This window comes from Tupaia chinensis, unplaced genomic scaffold (assembly GCF_000334495.1).
Source record: "Tupaia chinensis unplaced genomic scaffold, TupChi_1.0 Scaffold144568_1, whole genome shotgun sequence".
Classification (NCBI taxonomy): domain Eukaryota; kingdom Metazoa; phylum Chordata; class Mammalia; order Scandentia; family Tupaiidae; genus Tupaia; species Tupaia belangeri.
Genome location: NW_006204428.1, coordinates 153,648 through 176,658, shown reverse-complemented (window position 1 = coordinate 176,658; position 23,011 = coordinate 153,648). Strand labels below are relative to the sequence as shown.

The window sequence follows — 23,011 nt, the reverse complement described above, 5'->3', positions numbered from 1 at the left end:
TGAAATATAACCCCTGAAATGTTTACTGAATAAATGAGATCAGTGATTCAGAAGAATGACCAGAAGAATGATCAATACTAGAACAGGTTTAATTTCAATAAATTTTATTTGCGGTGGCTTAAAAACCAAATGAATATTTATGTATTTTTTATAGTTTTACCTTGGGTTTATACAAAATCCTGTTCTGCAAAGTATAAAACGTAATCTTAGAAGCTGTCCAGTTAACCAGCTAATGGTGACTGGAATGATAATCCTATGGCAAATATTGTAAAAATGAACAAAATAGTATAGCCATGACTCCAAGGGAGTGCTTACAGGTTAACAGGATCTATCTAGTATGAAGAATTGCTAAAAGATTAAGGATTAACTAATTGAGTAATTGAATATCTTTCCTGCTCTTGGCAATACAGTGGCTGAGACTGAACTGAGGTTTGAAGAAAAACTCAAGCTCTTTGCCGTATAGAATATCATTATAAAACTGCACAAAATCAGCTGGGTTTTCATTCCAATTTTGCAATTTTATTTGTAATCTGAACTTAAACCATATCTTTTCTCTGGTTCTTGATTCCTTACAAGGAAAACAAAATAACTGGTCTATTACCTAGTCTGGAAGTCACCTTTTACATCTAATCTCATATGTCCCTGAATACCAGGAAAAAAATTAACATCTTCATAAAAATTTAATCTATTTAAGCTTTTAAGTTCAATAATGATAACCAGAGCTTCACATTCCAACTTGAGACAACAATCCTGTAGACTGATTTCCCATTTCACAATTTCCTATGAGTCACAAAAGATTAAACGTACATAAGCTTGAGTGATGAAGGCAATAATTTCCAAATCATAGTGATTTTTATCAAAAAAATTTATCAATACAGTTATTACTTCAAACAGATTTCTAAAATTGTGATGAAATTATAATATTAAGCTATTTCGTATATATAAAATGGTATACATATTCTGCACAAGGTAATACATGCCTACTCTAATGGAAACAAATGATCTATATTAATGATCACCATATCACTGCATAATTAATAGTTGCATAAAATATGTATCAGTAAAGATATATTTGCCCTTCTTCTAGATGTACTGTTAATATAAGATTTTATATAAAGGTAAAATTAATATTAAAAAATAGTATCATGTTTATAAAACAGGTAAAATATATTTATAGTGTTATACAATAAGATAATTAGAATGTACACTTTTTTTTTTTTTTTTTTAGAGATTTTCACTGTAGGGTGCGTGCGCTCGCCAGACAGACAGAGAGAGACATAGAGACAGAAAGCGAGAAATCACCCCCTAGGGGGGATGGTCACGCCGCAATCCCTTCTCCATTCTCCTCTCGGGATCTTGGGCACGCACGCACACACGCCCGGCGTGAGTTTTAAGCCACCAGGTCCGGGACACGAACCGCGGTCGACTACGTGGGAGTCCAGCAACATAGACATTACGCTAACTGCTGGTTCCCTAGAATGTACACTAAACTGGGAAGGAAGAAATAAAACTATCTTTGTTTACAGGTAACATAATTGTTCATAAAAACAAATCCAAAAGAACTAACCACAAAACCCCTAGAATAATAATTTTAGCAAGCTTGCAGGATACAAGATTAATTAATATACAAAGTCAATTGCTTCCCTATATGCTAGTACTGAATGAAGTAAATTTGAAAATAAAATGCAATACTTTTAATAGTAATACCATCCAAAATGAAATACTTGGGCATCAATCTTACAAAATATGTACAAGACACACAAGGAGAACTACAAAACTCTGATGAGAGAAATCAAATAACTAAATTAATAATGAAGAGACATTCCATAGTCCCAGATAAGGCTCAATAGTCGAGATGTCAGTTCTACCCAACTTGATATACAAATTCAATGGAATCCCAATCAAAATCCTAGGAAGTTAATTTGTAGATACCAAGAAACTGATTCTAAAGTTTATATTGACATTGTATTTCATATATAATTATCATTTCTTAATTAAAAATCAATATAAAATTAAAGTTCTTAAAAATAGGTTATATGGAAGGACAAGGATTCAGCAGATAAAATGAAGTAGAAGGACACGTGTCAGGAAGACCAGCTGCAATAATCAAGACTGCGATATTTGCAAAACAGACAAACCAATCAAGGAGCAAATAGGATGCCCAAGAATACAGTCAAAAGATCTTTGACAAAGAACAAAGGTAATTCAACAAAGAAAAGATAGGTTTTTTTGAAGAAATGGTACTAAACTGGACATTCACATAGAAAAAATATTACCTCACATCCTTCAAAAAAAATCTCAAAATAGATTACAGACCTTGGGCCAGTAGGTAGGGTGGTGGTTAAGGCCCTGGATCCCACATAGCCAACTCCATGATGGAGTCCCAGACAAAGTGGTCTGAAAAACACACCAGGTACATGTGGATGTGTGCCCAAAATCCCAAGAGGAAAATGGAGAAGAAAGGATGGCAATGTGGCCCTGCCCCTGGAGAGTGCTTTCTTACTTTATCTCTCTCTCTTAGCAAGTGTATGCACCCTGCAGCAAAAATTAAAAACAAACAAAAACAAAAACTACTGAAAAGATGACATAGGAAAAAATCTGGACAATCATGGGTTTAGTAATAACTTTTTAGATATGACACCAAAGACTCAACCCATGAAAAAAAGAATTGAGAAGCTGGGCTTCATTAAAATTGAAACTTCTGCTCTGCAAAAGATAGGAAAATGAAAAGTCAAACCACAGATTGGGAGAAAATACTGACAGAACAAATGTCCACCAATAGATTTTACTCAAGAAATATAATACAGGGAACCAGCAGTTAGCGTAATGGCTATGTCGCTGGACTCCCACGTAGTCGACCGCGGTTCGTGTCCCGGACCCGGTGGCTTAAAACTCACGCCGGGCGCGTGTGCGTGCATGCCCAAGATCCCGAGAGGAGAATGGAGGAGAAGGGATTGCAGCGTGACCATCCCCCCTGGGGGGTGATTTCTCGCTTTCTGTCTCTATGTCTCTGTCTGTCTGGCGAGCGCACGCGCCCTACAGTGAAAATCTCTCAAAAAAAGAAATATAATACAACTGTCTCTTAAAACTGGGCAATAAAAACATGACCTAATTTTTAAAATGGGAGACTAGCAGATGGCATAATGGTTACATTGCTGGACTCCTATATAGTTGACTGCAGTTCAAATCCCAGACCTCGTGCCTTAAAATTCAGGCCAGTGCATGTGTATGCATGCCCAAAATCCTGAGAGGAGAATGGAGAAGGGATTGTGGTGCAGCCACCTCCCCCACCCCAGGGGGGTGGGGTTCTCACTTTCTGTCTCTGTCTCTCTAGAAAGAGCATGTGCCCTATAGCAAAAATCTCTCTTTAAAAAAAAAAAATGGGCCAATGACCATGTCAGTCACAACTTCCTTCATCAAAGAAGATATACAGACACCAAATAAGCATATGAAAAAAATACTCCACAATTTACAAGGAGGCTTCAAAAAGTTCTTAGAAAAATGGAATTAAGGGGACCAGCGTTGGCCAATTGGCATAATGGCTATGTCGCTGGACTCCCATGTAGTCGAACAAGTCCCGGACCCAGTGGCTTAAACTCATGCCAGAAGCATGTGCGTGCTTGCCCAAGATCCTGAGAACAGGGGAGAAGGGATTGTGGTATGGCCATCCCCCCCGGGGGGTGATTTCTCACTTTCTGTCTCTCAGTTTCTTTGTTTTTCTGGCGAATGCATGAGCCCTATAGTAAAAACCTCTTTAAAAAAAAAGGAAAAAGAAAAATAAAAATGGAATTAACCCTGGCAGCTTGCTTCCTCACTTTCCATCTCTCCTCTCTCTCAACTACAAAAAATTAAAAATAACAATGAATAAAATTAAATAATTATTTTTTAAAAATTTATTTCAGTGCAAAAAATGTTTGAAATCCATCTGTAGCTTTTTCATAACACATATTTCCCTGACCTTTCAAAAGATGCCTTAGTGGGCTGGCAGGTGACATGGTGGTTAAGGTGCTGGACTCCCACACAGCTGACCCACAACTCAAGTCCTAAGTCTGGCAACTTGCTTTCTCACTCTCCCTCTCTTCTTCCTCCTTTCTCTCTCTCTTTTCCTCTCTCTCTGTCTCTCTCTGGTCAAATTAAAAAACTATAATAATAATAATAACTAAAATTAAATAAATGAAAAAAATTTTTTTAAAAAGACCCTTTAGTATATATCATCAGGAAAATGCAAAATAACCCAGTGAGGTGTATAGGAGACAGTGGTGCAGGAGTAACACAAAGCTCTGTGATTCTGGACAACATGGGACAGTCCTAATTTGGCATCCTGAGGTCCCCCGCCGTGAACACCGGTATGCACATGCCAGTGATCCATGTTGGCTGAGGCTGGAGATACACTTCAGCATAAAGACCCTAACTGGGGTCCCTATCTCTCTTCCTCTATCTCTCTTCATTCATGTTGATTTTTTAAAAATAAGTAAAAACAATGATGTGCCATTACCCACTTGGAATAGCCAAAATTCAGAACACTAACAATACCAAATACTGGCAAAGATAAAGCAATTCTCATTCACTGCAGGTGGTAACACAAATGGTAGACACTTCGGGAGACAGTCTGGTGGTTTGCTACAAAACTAACCATACTTTTACCACACAATCCAGCAATCATGCTACTTATAATTTACCCAAAGGGGCTGAAAACGTATTTCCACATAAAACCTAGACAGAGATATTCACAGAGTGGCTTTATTCATAATTAGAAAAACTTAGAAGCAACCAAGATAAACTAATGAAATACTATTCTGCATATAAAAAAAAGGCATAAAGCCATGAAAAGACACAGAATAAACTTAAACAAATATCACTAAGTGAAATAAGTCTACATCCTGCATGATTTCAACTATATGACAATCTGAAAAATGCGAAACTATGGAAGCAATAAAAAGGTAAATGGTGCTATGGGTTTGTGGGAAGGAAGAATAGTCAGAGCATGGAGATCTTTAAGGCAGTGAATTTGTACTATTTAATACCATAATGGTGGATACATCCCATTACACATCTGTCCAAACTCCACTACAAATAATGAACTTGAATATAAACTATAGGTTTCAGGTAATAATGATGTGTCAATGTAGATTTAAGAATTTTGACAGGGACTGGCAGTGCTGTGGTGGTTAAGGGCACTGGACTTCCACATGGCTGACTGCGGTTCAAGTCCTGGACCTGGTGACTTGCTTTCTCACTTTCCCTCTGTCTCTCTCTCGCTCACTCAGTCCCTTTCTGGTCAAAATTAAAATAAATAAATAAAGTTAAATAAAATAATTCCTGTTTAAAAAAAAAAAAAGAATTTTAACAAATGAACTACGATCCATGTGCCAGGGCACAAGTTGCAGTTACAGATAAGGGAAATCTCTATATATTCCTCTTGCTGTGAACTTAGAACTGCTCTAAAAAAAGAGATAAAATATTTCAATGGAGAACCAGCAAATCGTGTAATGGTTATGTCACTAGACTCCCACATGGCCAACCATGGTTTGAGTCCCACACTTGGAGGCCTGAAACTCACACCAGGTGCGAGTGCGTGCCTGCCCAAGATCCCTGGAAGAGAATGGAGAAGGAATTGGGATGCGGCCATCCTCCGGGAAGTAATTTCTCACTTTCTGTCTGTCTCTATTTATCCAGCAAGTGTGCGCACACTATAGCAAAAATCTACCCCCGCCCAAAAATGTATTTCAAAGGAAAATCTCTTCATTAAGGTAACTTAGCATTATTTAATAAATTATTAATTTATGTTTATATATATATTAAAAGGTTATACAAAAAAAAAGCAAAGATTTCTGTTTTTTACTGTCAGACTGGTCCATTTACATAGTGTCAGTGAGGTTTTACTATAGTAACAATGCTAACTACATCTTTAAAATTCCATACTCCGTGAAATCAAATTTTTGACAATCTCAAAGCTTCAGAGAATTCCTCAAATATTGACTAATACTAACTGCTCTCTCTTAGAAGCCTTTTAAAAATTTAAAATATTATAATAACAAATTTCTTGAAATTGAAAAATGTATAACCCTTAATCCTACAATCAAATAGTATTTTATTTTTATGTACTCCTTTTAAGTTTTCACATAAGCACATTATTACCTGATTGCAGGCACAGATAAATAAAAATACTGAATTTCCCTTTTAGTCCAGTATCAACCATTCTGCATGAATTAGGTAATATTCAAAATAATCATTTCAATAGTAGCATAATACTCCTTTTGTGATATATCTCAATTACATCTGAATAGAAGAGATTTCTGATTGTTGCTACCAGAAACACAGTATATAACTTTCTTGTATGAATTACCATATATTGTCCTACTGATTAACAAAAGGGAACATTACCAATTTTACAAGCAACCCGTAATGTACCAATTCCACTATGGTACTCTAAGCATACTTTCTGATAAAAGTGCCACTATTTATTTGAAACTGCATTTCTTCCATTATGTTTGTCATTAAATTTCAGCAGGGATTCCCAAAAAGAGGCAAGAAATTCCTGATGAAAAATTTGAGAAAATGTCTAAACATCTTTGAATTTTACAACATTTTCTGAGAACCAGGAGATAGAATAGTTACATTGCTGGACTCCCACATAGTCAAAAGGGGTTCGAGTTGCAGATCTAGTGGCTTAAAACTCACACCGGGGTGTGTGCATACATGCTCAATATCCCAAGAGGAGAATGGAGGAAAAGGAATTGTGACGTCAACATACGCCCGAGCAGGTGATTTCTCACTGTCTCTCTGGCTAGTGCATGCACCCTATAGCAAGATCTCTTTTAAAAAATTGTTTTTCTCTGAAGGTCTCAGAAATACTTGATTGTTGCCAAAAAATGCTCAAATAAAGTATATCCTAACAGTATTCTGTAAGCGGGATAACTAAGCAGATGTGATCTCAATGAAATACTGTCTAATTTCCCAAGTATACCCACAGTAAGCTACCTTGCCTGTTTTCAAAACTTTTCCTGAGGTTGACCCCATAGTCTATGGAGCCAAATTTCACACAGTCTTCCAAGGATTGAATTTTGTACCTTGAAAAACATGCTGGGCACATAAGTATGCACATCCACAATCCCAACAGGATATATAAATGAGAGAAAAGCGAGTACAGCATGACCATGCCCCAACCTTTTCTATTCTTTTAGGTATATTATTTATCTTTTTTTTTCCCCAAGATTACTGTCTGTCATAGAGCATGGGGTCAGTAGATGGCATGGTGGTTGAGGGAACTAGACTCCCACATGGCTGACCACAGTTCAAGTCCCAGACACCTGCCAGCTTGCTTTTTCACTTTCTCTCTCTCTCTCACCCTGTCCCTCTCTGGTCAAATTTAAATAAATGTATGAATGAATGAGTGAATGTTAAATAAAATAATTCTTTAAAAAAAAAATTACAGGACAGAAGTGGCTATTTGAATTCTTTTCCTCCCCCAAACATAGACTAAACCAAACATAGAGTTCAAAGCTTTTCATATTCAAAGCAGATACTCTTGCTTATCTTTTTTGGGGGGAGATTTTTTGCTACAGGGCATGGGCACTCTCCAGAGAAACAAAGAGACACAGAGAGCAAGCAATCACCTCCCACAGGCGATGACCACATCGCAATCCCTTCTCTTCTATTCTCCTCTTGGGGTTTTGGGCACGCATGCATATGCACCCAGCGTGAGTTTCAAACCACCGGGTCCAGAACTCAACCACAGTTAGCTATGTGGGAGTCCAGCAATTTAACCATTATACCATCTGCTGGTCCCTTGATTATAATCTTTAAAAAAAAAAAAAAACTTATTTAAATTACTATCTATCTAGCTATCTATTTTATATATAATTGACTAAAGAAGGACAATGAGAGAGAGGGAAAGTGAGAAAGCAAGTCACTACGTCTGGGACTCAAACCACAGTTGGTCATGTGGGAGTTCAGCAACCTTAACAACTACGCCACTTGCCAGCCCCCTTGGATTATAATCTTAATATAGGCATTAGCTATGAATACATGAATCAAAAGAAGAGAGTACTGTGGGCTCTGATCTAAAGATCAACCAATGTTACTGAAGCTGTGATTAATCAGTTTCAAATTGTTGGCTGCATATTAGCCTGACATTTCAATAGTTTCCTGAAAGTTCTTAACTACTGTACATGGAAACATTAAGATGTATAATGATGGGTTAAAATGTGACAACTAAACCCACTGAGTTAACAAGTATCTGTAAATTAATAAATCAAAAACTCTCCATGACATATGGTCATTTCCAATTCTTTCTCTTCCAACTCTCCTCCTTTTGGGATTTTGGGGACACACACATGCCTGGCATGGTTTACAAGTGACCAAGTCTAGCACTAACTGCATTCAGCCATGCAGGATCCAGCTCCCTTAACTAGGCCACAGAGCCAGCCCTAGAATTTCACTTTTAACAGGAAAATTAACTAACTGATTATTTGAAGTAATCAGAAATAGGCTAATTTTTTAATTGCTAGAGGTTGTGTCAGTTTTCCAGAGACAGACAGAAGTATCTGTTGCTAACCCTTTTCCAGCAAAGGAAAGTTTCCACTGACTCCAACCTGCTGGTATCATAAAGGTGGGTGTTTCAGTTCCCTTTTTAGGTTGTTACACTCAAATTTTCATTTCAGAAAACTTTAGATCTTTCTTTGCAGCATTCAAGTTCTCTTTTTTTTTTTTTTTTTAGTTTTTTTGAGAGGTCTTTGCTATAGGGCGCATGCGCTCACCAGACAGACAGACAGAGACAGAAAGCGAGAAATCACCCCCCAGGGGGGATGGCCACACCGCAATCCCTTCTCCTCCATTCTCCTCTCAGGATCTTGGGCACGCATGCACACGCACCCGGTGTGAGTTTTAAGCCACTGGGTTCGGGACACAAACCGCAGCCGACTACGTGGGAGTCCAGCGACATAGCCATTACGCTAACTGCTGGTCCCCAAGTTTTCTTCTTTTTTCTTCTTTAGACAACCCACTTGAAATACTTCTAATTGTTTCTAAGTATTATGAATTAGGAAGGGGATGAGCTCTAGGTACTATCCATTGGCCATCTTGATCCTATCTATCCCCCAAGTGCACATCTATATCCAAGAATGTGTCCTTTCACTAGGATAGTGATAGTTTACTTAGTTAGGAGGAACTGTTGTTTTTATTGTGTAAGAATCTTCTTGCTCCTAAGTACAGTAAGTCTTTCCATTTGCTCAATTCTTTTTTTGTATTCATTTTTTCCTTTATTGCCATCACATACTGGCACACTTGCTTCACTGTTGTTAAATTGCTAACTATACTGTCATCATTTCTATGAATGTTCTTCTATGTATGGACGTATTTATATATTATTTTATAAAATATTAATTTATTGGCACTTTGTATTTGAAGTTTTTAGGAGATTCATGATTTCCCTCGGTATGAATGTTATGCAAATAATTTTTATTTGTTTCCTTTTGTACTTAATTGACTAATCACCTCTCATATATGCTTGATTAACAGTTGTGGTGGATCATGCATATTCTCTAGTGTTTCCTTATTAACTGTGTTGCTGCCTTTCACAACAAAGTATATATCACCACTGAACTGACACAGCTCATAAAACTGAGGAAATCTGGTTTCATAATATACTCTTAATTAAAGAGTTATTCTGCCTAAAGGAATTTCAATATGGCATCTGATACCATAACTTTCTACCATCAGAAATAGGAAGAAAAAAAAAAAAGAAAGAAAGAAAACAAGACCCAGGCCAGCACGCTAATAGTAGTAGTTAAGCACTGTGCACTGGGAGTTTCATCCCATGTACCAAACTGCAGTATGAATTCCATTCTTTGTGGCTTGGAAAATCACTTGTGGCATGTGTGCATATGTGCCCAAGCACCTGACAGGATGGAGAAATGTGGGGAAAAAGGACTATGATATATGTGACCATGCCACTGGTGCTTAACTCTCTCTGTGCTGCGCTAATGTACTGTCTAACAATTTAAAGAAAATAAAAGAGGAGGACCCAGCAGGTGGCACAGTGGTTATGGTGCTGGACTCCCACATGACCAACCACAATTCACATCCCAGACCTGGGGGCATACTTTCTCACTTTTCCTTTCTCTCTCTCTCTGGTCAAATTAAAAAGTAACAACAACAAATAAAATAATTCTGTAAAAAAAAATACAGAAAAGAGGGAAAAACTACCCCAAATATCTAACTTCTATCACATGGCTATATAGAGCAAAAGGCAGTAAGAATCTGGACATCCTGGGGGCTGCAGGTGGCGTAGGGTTAAGGGCACTAGACTCTCACATGGCCATTCAAGTCCTAGACCTAGCAACTAGTTTTCTCACTTCCGCTCCCTCCCTCTCTCTCTCTCTCTCTCTCTCTCTCTCTGTCCTTCTCTGAATAAATTAAAATAAATAAATAAAAGTTAAAAAGTTTAAAAAAAAAATAATAATCTGGACATCTGAATGTTTAAATCTGGTGTACTAAAGAGAGTTTAGGAATATCAACATATACTGCATCAAATTGTGAGATTTAGGGACCAGCAGTGAGCGTAATGGCTATGTAGCTGAACTCCCATGTACTTGACCATGGTTCGAGGCCCAGACCCAGTGGCTTAAACTCACACCGGACGCATGTACATACGTGTCTTTCTGGCAATCTCATGCGCCCTACAGCAAAAACCTCTCCAAAAAAAGAAGTGTGAGATTTACACTTAAGCAGTTAAGACTACTAGATCTTGGATCAGTCTATGGTTGAGCCCTTTGTATAGGGAGCTGGATCCTACATGACCAACTGAGGCCCAAATCCAACCCCAGGGGCTTGAGAAATGGGCTGGGTACATGTGCAGATGTGTCCAAAATCCTGACGAGATGGAGAAATGGAGACAAGAGATTGCACCTGAGCACCCTGAACTGGGGCATGTTCTCTGTATCTCCCCCTCCGGCCAGCTTATGTGTTCTCTGGCAATTAAAAATAAATTACTGGGCCAGCAGGTGTCGCAGTGGTTAAAGCACGAGACTCCACATGGACAACTGCAGTTTGAGTCCAAGACCTGTTAACTTGCTTTCTCACTTTCCTCCTCCCCCTCTCTCTCTCTCTCTCTCTCTCTCTCTCTCTCTCTCTCTCTCTCTCTCTCTCTCTCTCTCTCTCTCTCTCTCTCTCTCTCTCTCTCTCTCTCTCTCTCTCTGATGAAAACACATGCCCCAAAACAAAAGTTCAAATAATAATAATGACAATAAATAAAATATTTTAATTATTTCTTCATTTAATTTTCTTTTTATTATTATTTATTTTTATTTGACCTGGGGGGAGATTGAGAAAACAAGTCCAGGACTTGAACTACAGTTGGCCATGTGGGAGTCTAGCACTACACCACCTGCTGGTCCCTAAAATAAATAATTTTCTTAAAAAGATAACTAGACCTAGGGGCCGGCAGGTGGCATGGTAGCTAGGGTACTGGACTCTCATATGGCCAACTACTGTTAGAGTCCCAGACCTGGTGGCTTGCTTTCTCACTTTCCCTCTCTCTCTCTCTGGTCAAATTAAAGAAGAATAATGATAATAAAAAATAAATAAATAAAATAAATAATTCTTTAAAAAAACTAAACCAATAAAAATGGTATTACCCCTGGGGACCAGCAATAGTGGCACACAGATAGTCTCACCAAACCACTGATTTCATTTATTCCCCTGCCAACCTAAACATACTGGGTGTGGACGTGTGTACCCATAAACCCAGCTAATGGAGGGACTGGGGCGGGGGGATCAAGCCATAGCAGATATACCTATTGCTGGGGCCAAATGGTGGTACAGCTGTAAAATATGACACTGTGACGCAGAACCACAGAAGAAAGTTGCCAGTCCATGTCCAGAGCCCTCCTTGAGTACGCTGGACATGTGTGACCAGGATCCGGGCTGCTTGAGGCTGGGAATGAGTCACAGCATTCCCAGCCAAAGGTACTATACCTCTGTGTGTGTGTCTCCGGCTCATGTAATAAACTTAAAAATTAAAAACGTCTATCACTTACCCTTCCCTACCCTACAAAGGGAAAAACACACTATTAACTTTATGCAACAGTTTTCTTAAATCTTTTGGACACTGACTCTTAGTTTCTTGTAGTATTGCTAGGTAAGAATTTTAATATCAACTAGACACTAAAATTGAAAAATAATAAAAACAGTGTAATATAAATTCAAAATTATCACTTTATATCAAGAGATGTTTCTTATGCTGGCAATTGTAGAAGTGCTGCCAACTTCCCAAGGGCTGACATATTATATCCACTCCTATGACAGGTTGGTTGGTTTACACATTTATTTCTCAGTAGAAAGCTACTTTCTCTGAGAAACTATACAGAAGGACAGATGAAAAATGTATCCAGAATGAAAGCGGTGAGGCTAGGGATCCTGTTAAGAAAGGATTCCCAGGAACCTTATTCCTAACTGGGCGGTGAACTTCAGGGGAATGACTGGCCAGTCTTGAGCCACCTTCTATCACAATGCTTTTCAAAGCCCAACTGCCCTGTGGCCTCTCATGGCCTGCAACTTGACTGTCATGTTTCCATTCAACTATCTCATCTTGGCTTGGTGCCACTTGCCTAACCTTTGATGGGGTTTCTGCCAACCAGCATGATTCTAAAGCCAGTGGGTCTGAACTCATACTGCACAATCAGCCAGGTGCCTTAACCACCAGCCCCCAGGCTGGCCCTAGAAAGAGAATTTTAATAGGTGACAACTTTAAAAAATGATCAAGTATATATAAGATATCATTCACTTTTTTTGTTGTTGTTTAAGAATTCTTTTATTTAACTTTATTTATTTTTTTATTGACCAGAGAGGGACAGAATGAGATATAGAGAGAGGGAAAATGAGAAAGCAAGTCACCAGGTCTGGCACAGTCAGTCATGTGGGAGTCCAGCACCCTTAACCACCAAGCCACCTGCTAGCCCCTAAGATATCATTCTTAACAGAAAACACAATACACTGAATTAAATGATCAACAACTTAAATAACAAAGAATAAGCAGAATTAATAGACTCTCATGAGCAACTACTCTCAAAGTATCAGCATAAAAGTAAATGACAGTAAGAAATGTGTAATACTTGAAGATTCAAACAGTACTTAAAAACAGGGGATGGGGGCAGTAGTTAGTGTAATTGCTATGTCGCTGGACTCCCATGTAGTCGACCATGGTTTGAGTCCTGGACCCAGTGGCTTCAACTCCCACCCGGCGCGTGTGCATGCGTGCCCAAGATCCCAAGAGGAGAATGGAGAAGGGATTGTGGCATGGCCATTCCCCCTGGGGGGTGATTTCTCGGTTTCTGTCTCTCTCTGTCTTTTGGTCGAACGCACACGCCCAATAGCAAAAACCTCTTAAAAAAAAAAAAAAAAACAGGGAGGTGGGACCAGTAGATGGCATAGTGGTTACATTGCTGGACTTCCACATATCGATGGTTCAAGTCCCAGACCTGGCAGCTTAAAACACGCCAGGCATGTGTACATACATGCCTAAAATCCCAAGAGGAAAAGGGATTGTGGCATGGCCATCATTCCGGGGGGGTGGGGGGATGATTTCTCACTTTCTGTCTCTCTGGTGAGCGCCTGCATCCTATAGCAAAAACCTCTCTTATAAAAAGGGGGGAGGGGGGTGGAGACCAGCAGGTGGCATAGTTGTTAAGGCACTGGATACTCCCACATGGCTAATCACAGTTCAAGTCCTGGACCTGGTAGCTTGCTTTTTTCACTTTCTCCCCCTCTCTCTGGTCAAATTAAAGTGAATGAATCAATCAATAAAATCAAATAAATAGTTCTTAAACACACACACACACACACACACACACACACACACAGGGAGGGAAGCCTTGACCCTTACAGCGTTTAATCCAAAGCAGAAGCTCTCTCTTCTGCAAACAGTCAACAATGTGAATTGTCAATATAAAGGAATTTGTTTCTTTAGGAAAAACGAAAACCCTAACTAAAGTTTTTAAGTTAGCAAATAAGTTGCTCAAAGAAAAGGTTGTTTTAAAAGCATTTCCTTAGCGCATCTAATACTACTTTATTTATTTATGTATTATTTTTAACAGACAACTCTTTGTCTGGAAGGAAGATATTCACACAGCAAAACTATTTTATTTTTTGAAGAAGAAATTTAGGGGGGAAAAGTACCTGAAAATGGCTGGGTTGCAGACATGCTTTGGATCCAGTGCTTCTCCCTGTATGAATTCATAGCACAGTCCATTATTGAAGGTACAGTAGAGTTGGGGTGCACAGCCATGAGCCTGCAACACTCGAAAACTCTTCACTTCCTCATCTCGATCCACTAACAACTCAGTCTTATTGCCATAAATTCTCACGAGGACCACATCCTCCATGGTACTACCCACGTAACATCCAATAAGTTTGTTTGTGATTCCATCTGTGAAGAGCTGCCAGGAAAAGAAAAAAAATGAGAGAAAAAAATTATACATTTTTAAGGCATGGAATAGGAAATAACTTTAAAATAATAAGCATTTAAAAATGCCTATTTCTTAACATAAATAAAACCTTAGTGTAGGATACGGCCAGATCTGAGCAACACAAGAGCGACCTTTAGACAAGCAGAGATACAATCCTTGTGCTGATGCTGCAAGGCTAGTGAAAGCTCTAACAAGGATACGATCTGTTTCTCCTTTATTTTGCACTGCATGGCAGGGTACATTAAAGGAAGCTGTGTGTCAGCTAGAGAAGGCCAGGGAAGGCTTGTTTAGAACCATGGGGATGCAAGATGCTCCACAGCTGTTGTTGATAATAGAAAACACCTGGCTTTTCTTTTCTTAATTATTATTCATTCATTTATTTTAATTTGATGAGAGAGAGAAAGTGAGAAAGCAAGCCACTAGTTCCCAGACTTGAACCGTGACCTTCCATGTAGGAGTGCCCAGCACCTTAACCACCATGCCACCAGCTGGGTCCTTTTTTTTTTTTTAATTATTTATTCATTAATTTATTTTAATTTGACAAGAAAGAAAGGAAGAAAGCAGAAAACACCTGGTTTTACCTTTCACTTACAGTCTGCCTTGTCCTACAATCATTTTATGTATTTACATGTGTACAATCCCTTCTCCAGTCTACAAATTGAAAAGTCTCTAAGGACAGGAATACTGCCCTCTTCCTAGTATAATACAACATACATGAATTGTCATTATTAAACATTGCTTAATAAGTTCATAGGTTTGTTTCTTATTGCGAGAGGATGCATGCACTCACCAGAAAGACGGAAAGAGGGAGGGAAAGGGACAAACTAGCCCCAGTGGGGTGTGGTCACACCACAATCTCTTTTCCTCCATTTCTCCACCCTGTCAGGATTGTGGACACTCACATGCATACCTGGCTTATTTCTCCTATTCTTTAAACTATTTTTAATAATTTTAATATTATCATTATTATTATTATTATTTAATTTGCTATAGGGTGTATGCGCTCACCAGAGACAGAGAAAGAAAAAGAAAAAAAGAGAGAAAGCAAGCTGCCATGTCTGGGATTTGATCTGCAGTTGGCCATGTGGGAGGGAATCCAGCACTTTAACCACCCCACCACACCATCTGCTGGACTGTATGCCTTGCATATTTTTCAAAACAGGGACAGGGCTTAAACTACATGGTCAGTCATGTGGGAGCCAATCCCCTTAACCACTAAGCCACTAGGCTAGCCTTCACAAGTTTAAATAAATAAAAGCTAACATAAGTTACATTTGGTAAATGTCCAACTTACAAGAAACTTTTTTTTTTTTAATTTTTGCTATAGGGTACATGTGCTCACCAGAGAAAGAGAGACAGAGAAAGAGAAGGTGAGAAATCACCCCCTCCACACACACCCAGGGCAGATGGTCATGCCACAGTCCCCTCTCCTCTATTCTTAAGATTCTGAGCATGTATGCACACACACTAGCTTATTTCTGAAGTACCAAGCCTGGGACTCAAACCATGGAGCTGGTCATCCAACACCTTAATCAAGCACACCATATGCTGGCTCTCCCCAAAAATACTTAATTTTAAAGATTTAAAGATTATTTAACATAACATGCATTAAATATTGTTAAGTACTCAAGTTATAGTAGTTTAAACTTGAATGGCACAGCTATCAATAAAAAGAGAAGGGCAACCTTTAATTAGAGGACAATAAAGTGGTAGGCAGAGATTTCTGTGGTATTTTCTAAATGGGACATTTGGAATTTTTTTAAGAACTTTAAGTCAAGTACAGCAAATCCTTTTATAGATCTGAGAAAACATTTAAAAACAAGCAGGTGATTAACAATACTATTAATAGTTCATGAAGTCCATCCAAAAATTTTAACTTTCATTTTCCTCTAGTCTAATTTGAGAGTAGAATTAGCTCTATTTACCCAATAATAATACAGAACTTTTGGAGGTACTCAAGGAAAATAAAAGGAGAAAAGAAAAAGTGAAATAGGTATGCATAGGTATACAAATATTGCTTTCTACTTAGATTTACAAAAGAGTATATGAAAGACACTGCCAAGAAGTATATGCACATAAAAAATGTCAGTCACGGGACCCAGCAGTTGACATAATGGCTATGTTACTGGATTTCCATGTAGTCAACCGCAGTTCAATTCTTGGACCTGGTGGGAGGCGAAGGTGCATGCGTGCCCAAGATCCCGAGAGGAGAACAGAGGAGAGAGGATTGCAACGTGGCCATCACCCCTGGGGGGTAATTTCTCACTTCTGTCTCTCTGTCCCTCTGTCTTTCTGGTGAGCACATATGCCCTATAGCAAAATCCTCCTCCCCTCCCCCCCAAAAAAGTCAGTCACTGGAGCCAGCAGGTGGCATGGTGTTTAAGATGCTGGACTCTCATATAGCAGACAACAGTTCCAGTCCCAGATCTGGTGGCTTAAAAACCTCACTGAGTACACATGTATGCATGCTCAAAATCCCAAGAAGAGAATGGAGAAGGGCCTGCAGTATGGTCATTTCCCCTGCGGGGGGTGGGGGGGGTTGTCACTTTTCTCTGTCTCACATCAGCAAGTACAAATGCCCTATGGCAAAAACTTAAAAAGAAAAAAGAAAACGTCAATTATCATTTTATTAAAATCTGTGTTGAGGGGCCAGCAGGTGGCATGATGGTTAAGGGCACTGAACTTCCACATGGCTGACCACAGTTCCAGCTCAGCACAGTTCAAGCTCCGGACCTGGCGGCTTACTTTCTCACTTTCTCACTTACTTTCTCTTTCTCCCTCTCTCCTCCCTCCCCTAGGTCAAGTTAAATTTTTTAAAAGGTAAATAAAATAAGTCTTTAAAAAAAAAATCTGTGTTGATAAGCATATTGTTCCTTATTAAAAAGCTGTATCAGTTCACGCATTCTAGTATTCTGTAACTTCTTTGGATGTAAAAGTTTCAATAAAATATTGTAATTACTACCATAAACAATGACAAACTATTTAACACTCCAAAATTCTTAGAATGAATAGCACTCTATAGACTTCGGGATTCCAGGAATCATCATGTTCCTGTATCTTCAAAACAAACAGCAGCTACTTAATGTTTAAATACAAAATCTTACAGTTACCAGTATTAATAATATCTTCTTCATTGCCAGAGGATGCATGCACTTAACCAGAGAGACAGAGAGAAATGGAAAGGGAAAAATCAGCTTCTAATGGGGGGGGGGACCAGTCACATAACAACATTCCTCCTCCCCATTCACCATCCTTCTAGGATTTGGGGTGTACATATAACATGTGCTTGGTGTGTGTTTTTCAGGCAACTGGGTTCAGGATTCAAACCATACCATTGGTCATATGGGATCTGGCTCCCTTAATCACCAAGCCTCAGGAGAGCCCTTCTTCATCTAGTTTATAAAAATTGCAGTCTCTCATTCTTGCCTATAATAGTAAAATGCATTTCCTTATTAAACATGCAACACAAAAACATACATATAAATAAGTATGTACTTACAGAGCTAGAGGCAAGTCTTATTACTGAATACAGATTACTGCACACTATATAAATATTTATAAAGGTGACACAGGATCATAATCCCAATCACCCTAACCCTAACTTTCAGTATTGTGCAAAAGTCATATATGAAAATTAAATATCGAGTTGTCAGGAAAGTCATGATCGATTTTTTCTGTTTTTCTATACAAAAATGCATCATTTCTTTTTTGACAAGCCAATATGATAGCCAAAATAAATCTCCAGGATAAATAATGAAATACAGTGAGCCAGCATATGGCGTGGAGGATAAAGCGGCTGGATCCCACATAGCCAACTTGACATTTTGAGTCCTGGACCAGGCAGCCTAGAAGTCATGCCAGAAGTGTGTGCATGTGTGCCCAAAATTCCAAAAGACGAATAAAAAGTAATTACAGTGTGAAGGGGAAAAGTGATTTATCTTTCTCTCTCTCTCTCTCTCTCTCTCTCTCTCTCTCAGGCAAGCAAACATACCCTATAGGGTAAAAAAAGAAAAGAAATATAGGAATAAAATAGCTCCATATTGTAAAAAGTATTTTATGTATAAATAAGGATAAAAACTTCTACAAAGATGGTCAACAAAATACTAGGTGTTTTAAATCTTGTTTCTTATTTTGTTTCCAAGTAGTTTAAACTTTTTTCTTTTGGCTTATAATGTTTCCTTCCTTGTTTTTTTCTGCAATGAACCTGATTTACTTCCCAAGCAATTACAATAAAAAGGGTAACACAGCCCAACAGTCAGGCACTGACGTGGCATTCACAGCTAAGTCTTGAAGTCCTGCTGTTTTTTTTAGTTTCCCAGAATATCAACATCAGATGAGGCCACTCTGTGACCATACTGGATCAAGAAACAAACAAAACCACTCTGTAATCATGTCTTGAGTGTAAACAAAAACATGAACATTGCCCAAACTATAAATATTACTAAGCATCTCCCTATCCTGGCTAATATAAGTGACTGCTTGCTTCTTTCAAAGTTACAACTTTGACCCCGCTTCCCTCCTCCTGCCTTCCAGGTGAGCTTATGATAACCCTAAGTCATAAACTTGTGCCACTTGCTTCCAGAGAACACCAATCCAAAAAGAGGCCCTGCTACCTTGAACCTTCCCCCAAATCACTAGACAAACCCAAGTTATGTATTAAGTCCTTTCTAACACCTATATACTAATATAATATCCTCGCCATTCTCCCTACTGTAGTGAGTAATTAATACAACTTGTTTAGCTACCAGTATGCTTTTATTTGATCTTTAGAGAACAAAGATTTCAGTATAAAAACATATGGAAAATGCTTCTAGCCTTTGTGTAGCTCCCACCTCATATATAAACCACAACGTGCTGAACTATCCAAAACGTATTATTAAAATATACTAGACACAGGACCAGCAAATGGCATAATGTTACATCATTGGACTCTCATGTAGTCAACCGTGGTTTGAGTCCCAGACCCAGAGGCCTAAATCTCATGCTAGGTGCATATGCATGTATGCCCAAGATCTCGGGAGAATAACAGAAGAGAAGGGACTGTGGCACGTCCATCACCTCTGGTATGGCCTCTTTCTTGCTTTCTGTCTCTGTCTCTCTGGGGAATGCAGGCATTCTATAGAAAAAAAAAAATCTCTCTCTAAAAAAAAAAAAATTAAAAAACTAGACATATACTACATATATGTATACTCTTTCTAGATAGCTACTGGGACATAAAACTCTACCTCAGTGGATGGGGAACAAAAGAATCACCAATCTTGTGGAGCTCCTTTCAATAGGGTTTAACCTGCACTGTGTGTCAAGAATGTCAAATAGCAATGTGTCACAGAATGTGCTACAGAGTTAGACTGCTTGAGTCTGAATCCTGGCTTTGCTACCTACAAACTGGATAACCTCAGGTAAGTCATTTAACGTCTTTTTAGCATCAATTTCTTAATATGTAAAGTCAGTATATTAGACTATGCTCTTAGGTTGTCATGAAAGCCATGACATGTTTTTCTACATGATTTTCCCAACAACCCAATACATAAGCACATTTAGGAATGTGTTTGACACATAGTAAGATATTAGCAGCTAAGTACATACCGAAAAATTTTTTCATTTGTTTTTGTCTAGGGTGTGTGTGTGCTCACCAGAAACAGAAAGAAAAAGAATGAAAAACACTACCCCAGAGGGATGGCTTCATCCCAATCTCTTCTCCATTCTCATCTTGGGATTTGGGGCAGGCATGCACACATGCCCAACATGATTTCTAAACTACTTGGGTCCAAGGCTGGAACTGTGAAGTCAGCCAAATGAAATCAAACCACCTAACCCCCATGCCACCTGCTGGCCCATATTATAACTGTAATCTAGGACTGCAAAATAATTCATGATAATAAATCACAAAACAGTAGACGATATAAAATTTATCCTAAAAACATTATTTGATGTAACCAGCAGATGGTGAAATACTTACATTGATGGACTACCACATAGTGGACCACAATTTGAGCCCCAGACCTGGTGGCTTAAACTCATGCTGGATGTGTGTACATACGTGCCCAAAATCCCAAGAGGAGACTGGAAAAGAAGAACTATGGCGTGGCCATCCCCCTTGATGGGTGAGTTCTTGCATTCTGTCTCTCTATTTGTCTCTGTATCTCCAGTGAGCGCACACACCCTATAATAAAAATCTCTCATATATTAATAATAAAAATTAAAATTAAACAGTATTTTAATAACATAATTTCCAATATATTTCTGTAAAAGTATTGTAAATCTAGATAAACGTTAAATATTATTTCTGAGCATGTTCACTTTCACTCCTAAAAAAGCAAAAAGCCTTCAAATTAGTCAGAAATGCCATTCAACATTATTCTTTCAAGTTAGCACTACCCTGTATTTAGTTTTATATGACTAATTATATTCTGCTAAACGTCAATCCCTGAAATACATGCAACTAAGTTAGTGAATTCAGCTGATAATCACTCCTAATCTTTAAATATTAACAGCTTTTAGGGGACCAGCAGTTAGCTTAATGGCTATGTCGCTGGACTGCCATTTAGTCAACCACGGTTCGAATCCCAGACCCGGTGGCTTAAACTCACACCAGGCGCGTGTATGCGCGCCCAAGATCCTGAGAGAATGGAGGAGAAGGGATTGCAGCGTGGCCATCCCCGCTGGGGGGTGATTTCTCGCTTTCTGTCTCTCTGTCTCTCTCTGTCTGTCGGACGAAAGCATGCACCCTATAGCAAAAACCTCTCCAAAAAAAAAAAAAAATTAATATCTTTTAAATACTAGGTAAATTGATAACGGTTCTTAAATTAGTCTCTGCTTTACCTCAGCACATAGCTTAAAAATAATATACATATTGGTTAAAAATAGGATTTAGGGTACAGAAAGAGGCACAAGGAGTAATAAAACTGGATCCACATGGGAGGGGTACTGGGTTCATTTTTGGGGACCACCTGACCCGGTAGCTTCAACTCACGCCGGGTGCATGTGCGTGAGTGCCCAAGATCCCGAGAGGAGAATGGAGGAAAAGGGATTGCGGCGCAGCCATCCCCCCTGAGGGTTGATTTCTTGCTTTCTGTCTCTCTCTGTCTTTCTGGCGAGCACATTCACCCTATAACAAAAACCTTTCCAAAAAAAAAAAAAATCTTTGTATATATTTTCATGATACACATTTTCCATGAACAATTTGCAGAACCCCCCCATTGTATTTAATGTGCACAAAGTCTCTTACAAAAGGACTTTCACATATTTAACTTAAAGCATTTTATTTTGTAAATCAAAAAAAAAAAAAACTTATTATGACTACCACTAGGGGGAGGGAGAGGAAGGGAAACGAAGATTGCTATGGATTGCTGGAAATATTTTCATTCTTTCTTCTCCAGTATAGGATTACACATGCATTTGTTTTATAACAATTTAAGTTTCATGCACTTTTTTGCAGGTTATTTTTTAAATTTCACATTTTTAAAAGGATGTTAAACATTTATTTACAGGGGCCAGCAGGTTGCATGGAGGTTAACGCAACTGGATCCCATATAGCTGACTACACAGTTCAAGTCCTGGACCTGACACCTTGAAAATCATGCTGGGCACATGTGTGAACATGCCCAAAATCCTAAGAGAAGAATGGAGGAAAAAAGCCTACATGGCCATCTCCCCTAGAGGATCATTTCTCACCACATCCCATCCCTGTCTCTCTCTGGGGAGTGCAGACACCCTATAGCAGAAACAGAAAAAAAAATAATTTATTATCAGTCTGCTGTATCAAGAGTAAAATAATACCTTGTAATGTAAAATCAAGAAAAATTAATCTGAATCATTTTTTTTAATGAAGGACAGTTATACTGTTAAGTGCAAAGCATGGAGAGTATGTAGCTATTCGTGGTGAAAAGACCACTCCCCGAAGAGTTACCCACATGCATTTTTATGGGCAAAATTAAGGGTGGGGGTCCCATTCAGTTCAATGATTGGCCTAAGAGGGTATGATCATCTCCTAGGCTTTCTTGGTAGAGCCTTAGATAATAATAATATATTCTGGATGGGTGCAATCATCCAGTTTCTGGTGCCATTCACTCTTGGGTCTATGTGCTCTCACCAGCAGTTTCCAACAAAGTTTCCAAATTATGGGGAGATCAAGAAGGGAGAAAAGAACCTTTCAATTATTGTCAAAAATACTTCAGCAGGGGGAACCAGCAGTTAGCATAATGGCTATGTTGCTGGACTCCCACGTAGTCTACCACGGTTCGCATCCTGGACCTGGTGGCTTAAAACTCATGCCGGGCACGTGTGCATGCATGCCCAAGATCCCGAGAGGAGAATGGAGGAGAAGGGACTGCGGCGTGACCATCCCCCCTGGGGGGTGATTTCTCGCTTTCTGTCTCTATGTCTCTCTCTGTCTGGCGAGCGCACACGCCCTATAGTGAAAATCTCTCCAAAAAAAAAAAAAGAACCTTTTTTCAAGTATTGTCAAAAAATACTTCAGCAGGGGGAACCAGCAGTTAGCGTAATGGCTATGTCACTAGACTACCACGTAGTCGATCGCGGGTCGC

The 23,011-nt window shown here is 38.8% G+C and overlaps 1 protein-coding gene across 1 annotated transcript in view; it reads right to left on the bottom strand.

Annotated features, from left to right (window-relative positions):
• ETNK1 (ethanolamine kinase 1) overlaps window positions 1–23,011 on the bottom strand; it is a 68,531-nt gene that overhangs the window by 33,085 nt on the left and 12,435 nt on the right. Inside the window, exon 3 of the mRNA XM_006167167.3 lies at window positions 14,176–14,435. Within this exon, the coding sequence (XP_006167229.2) occupies window positions 14,176–14,435 (260 nt within the window). The remainder of the gene's footprint in view (window positions 1–14,175; window positions 14,436–23,011) is intronic.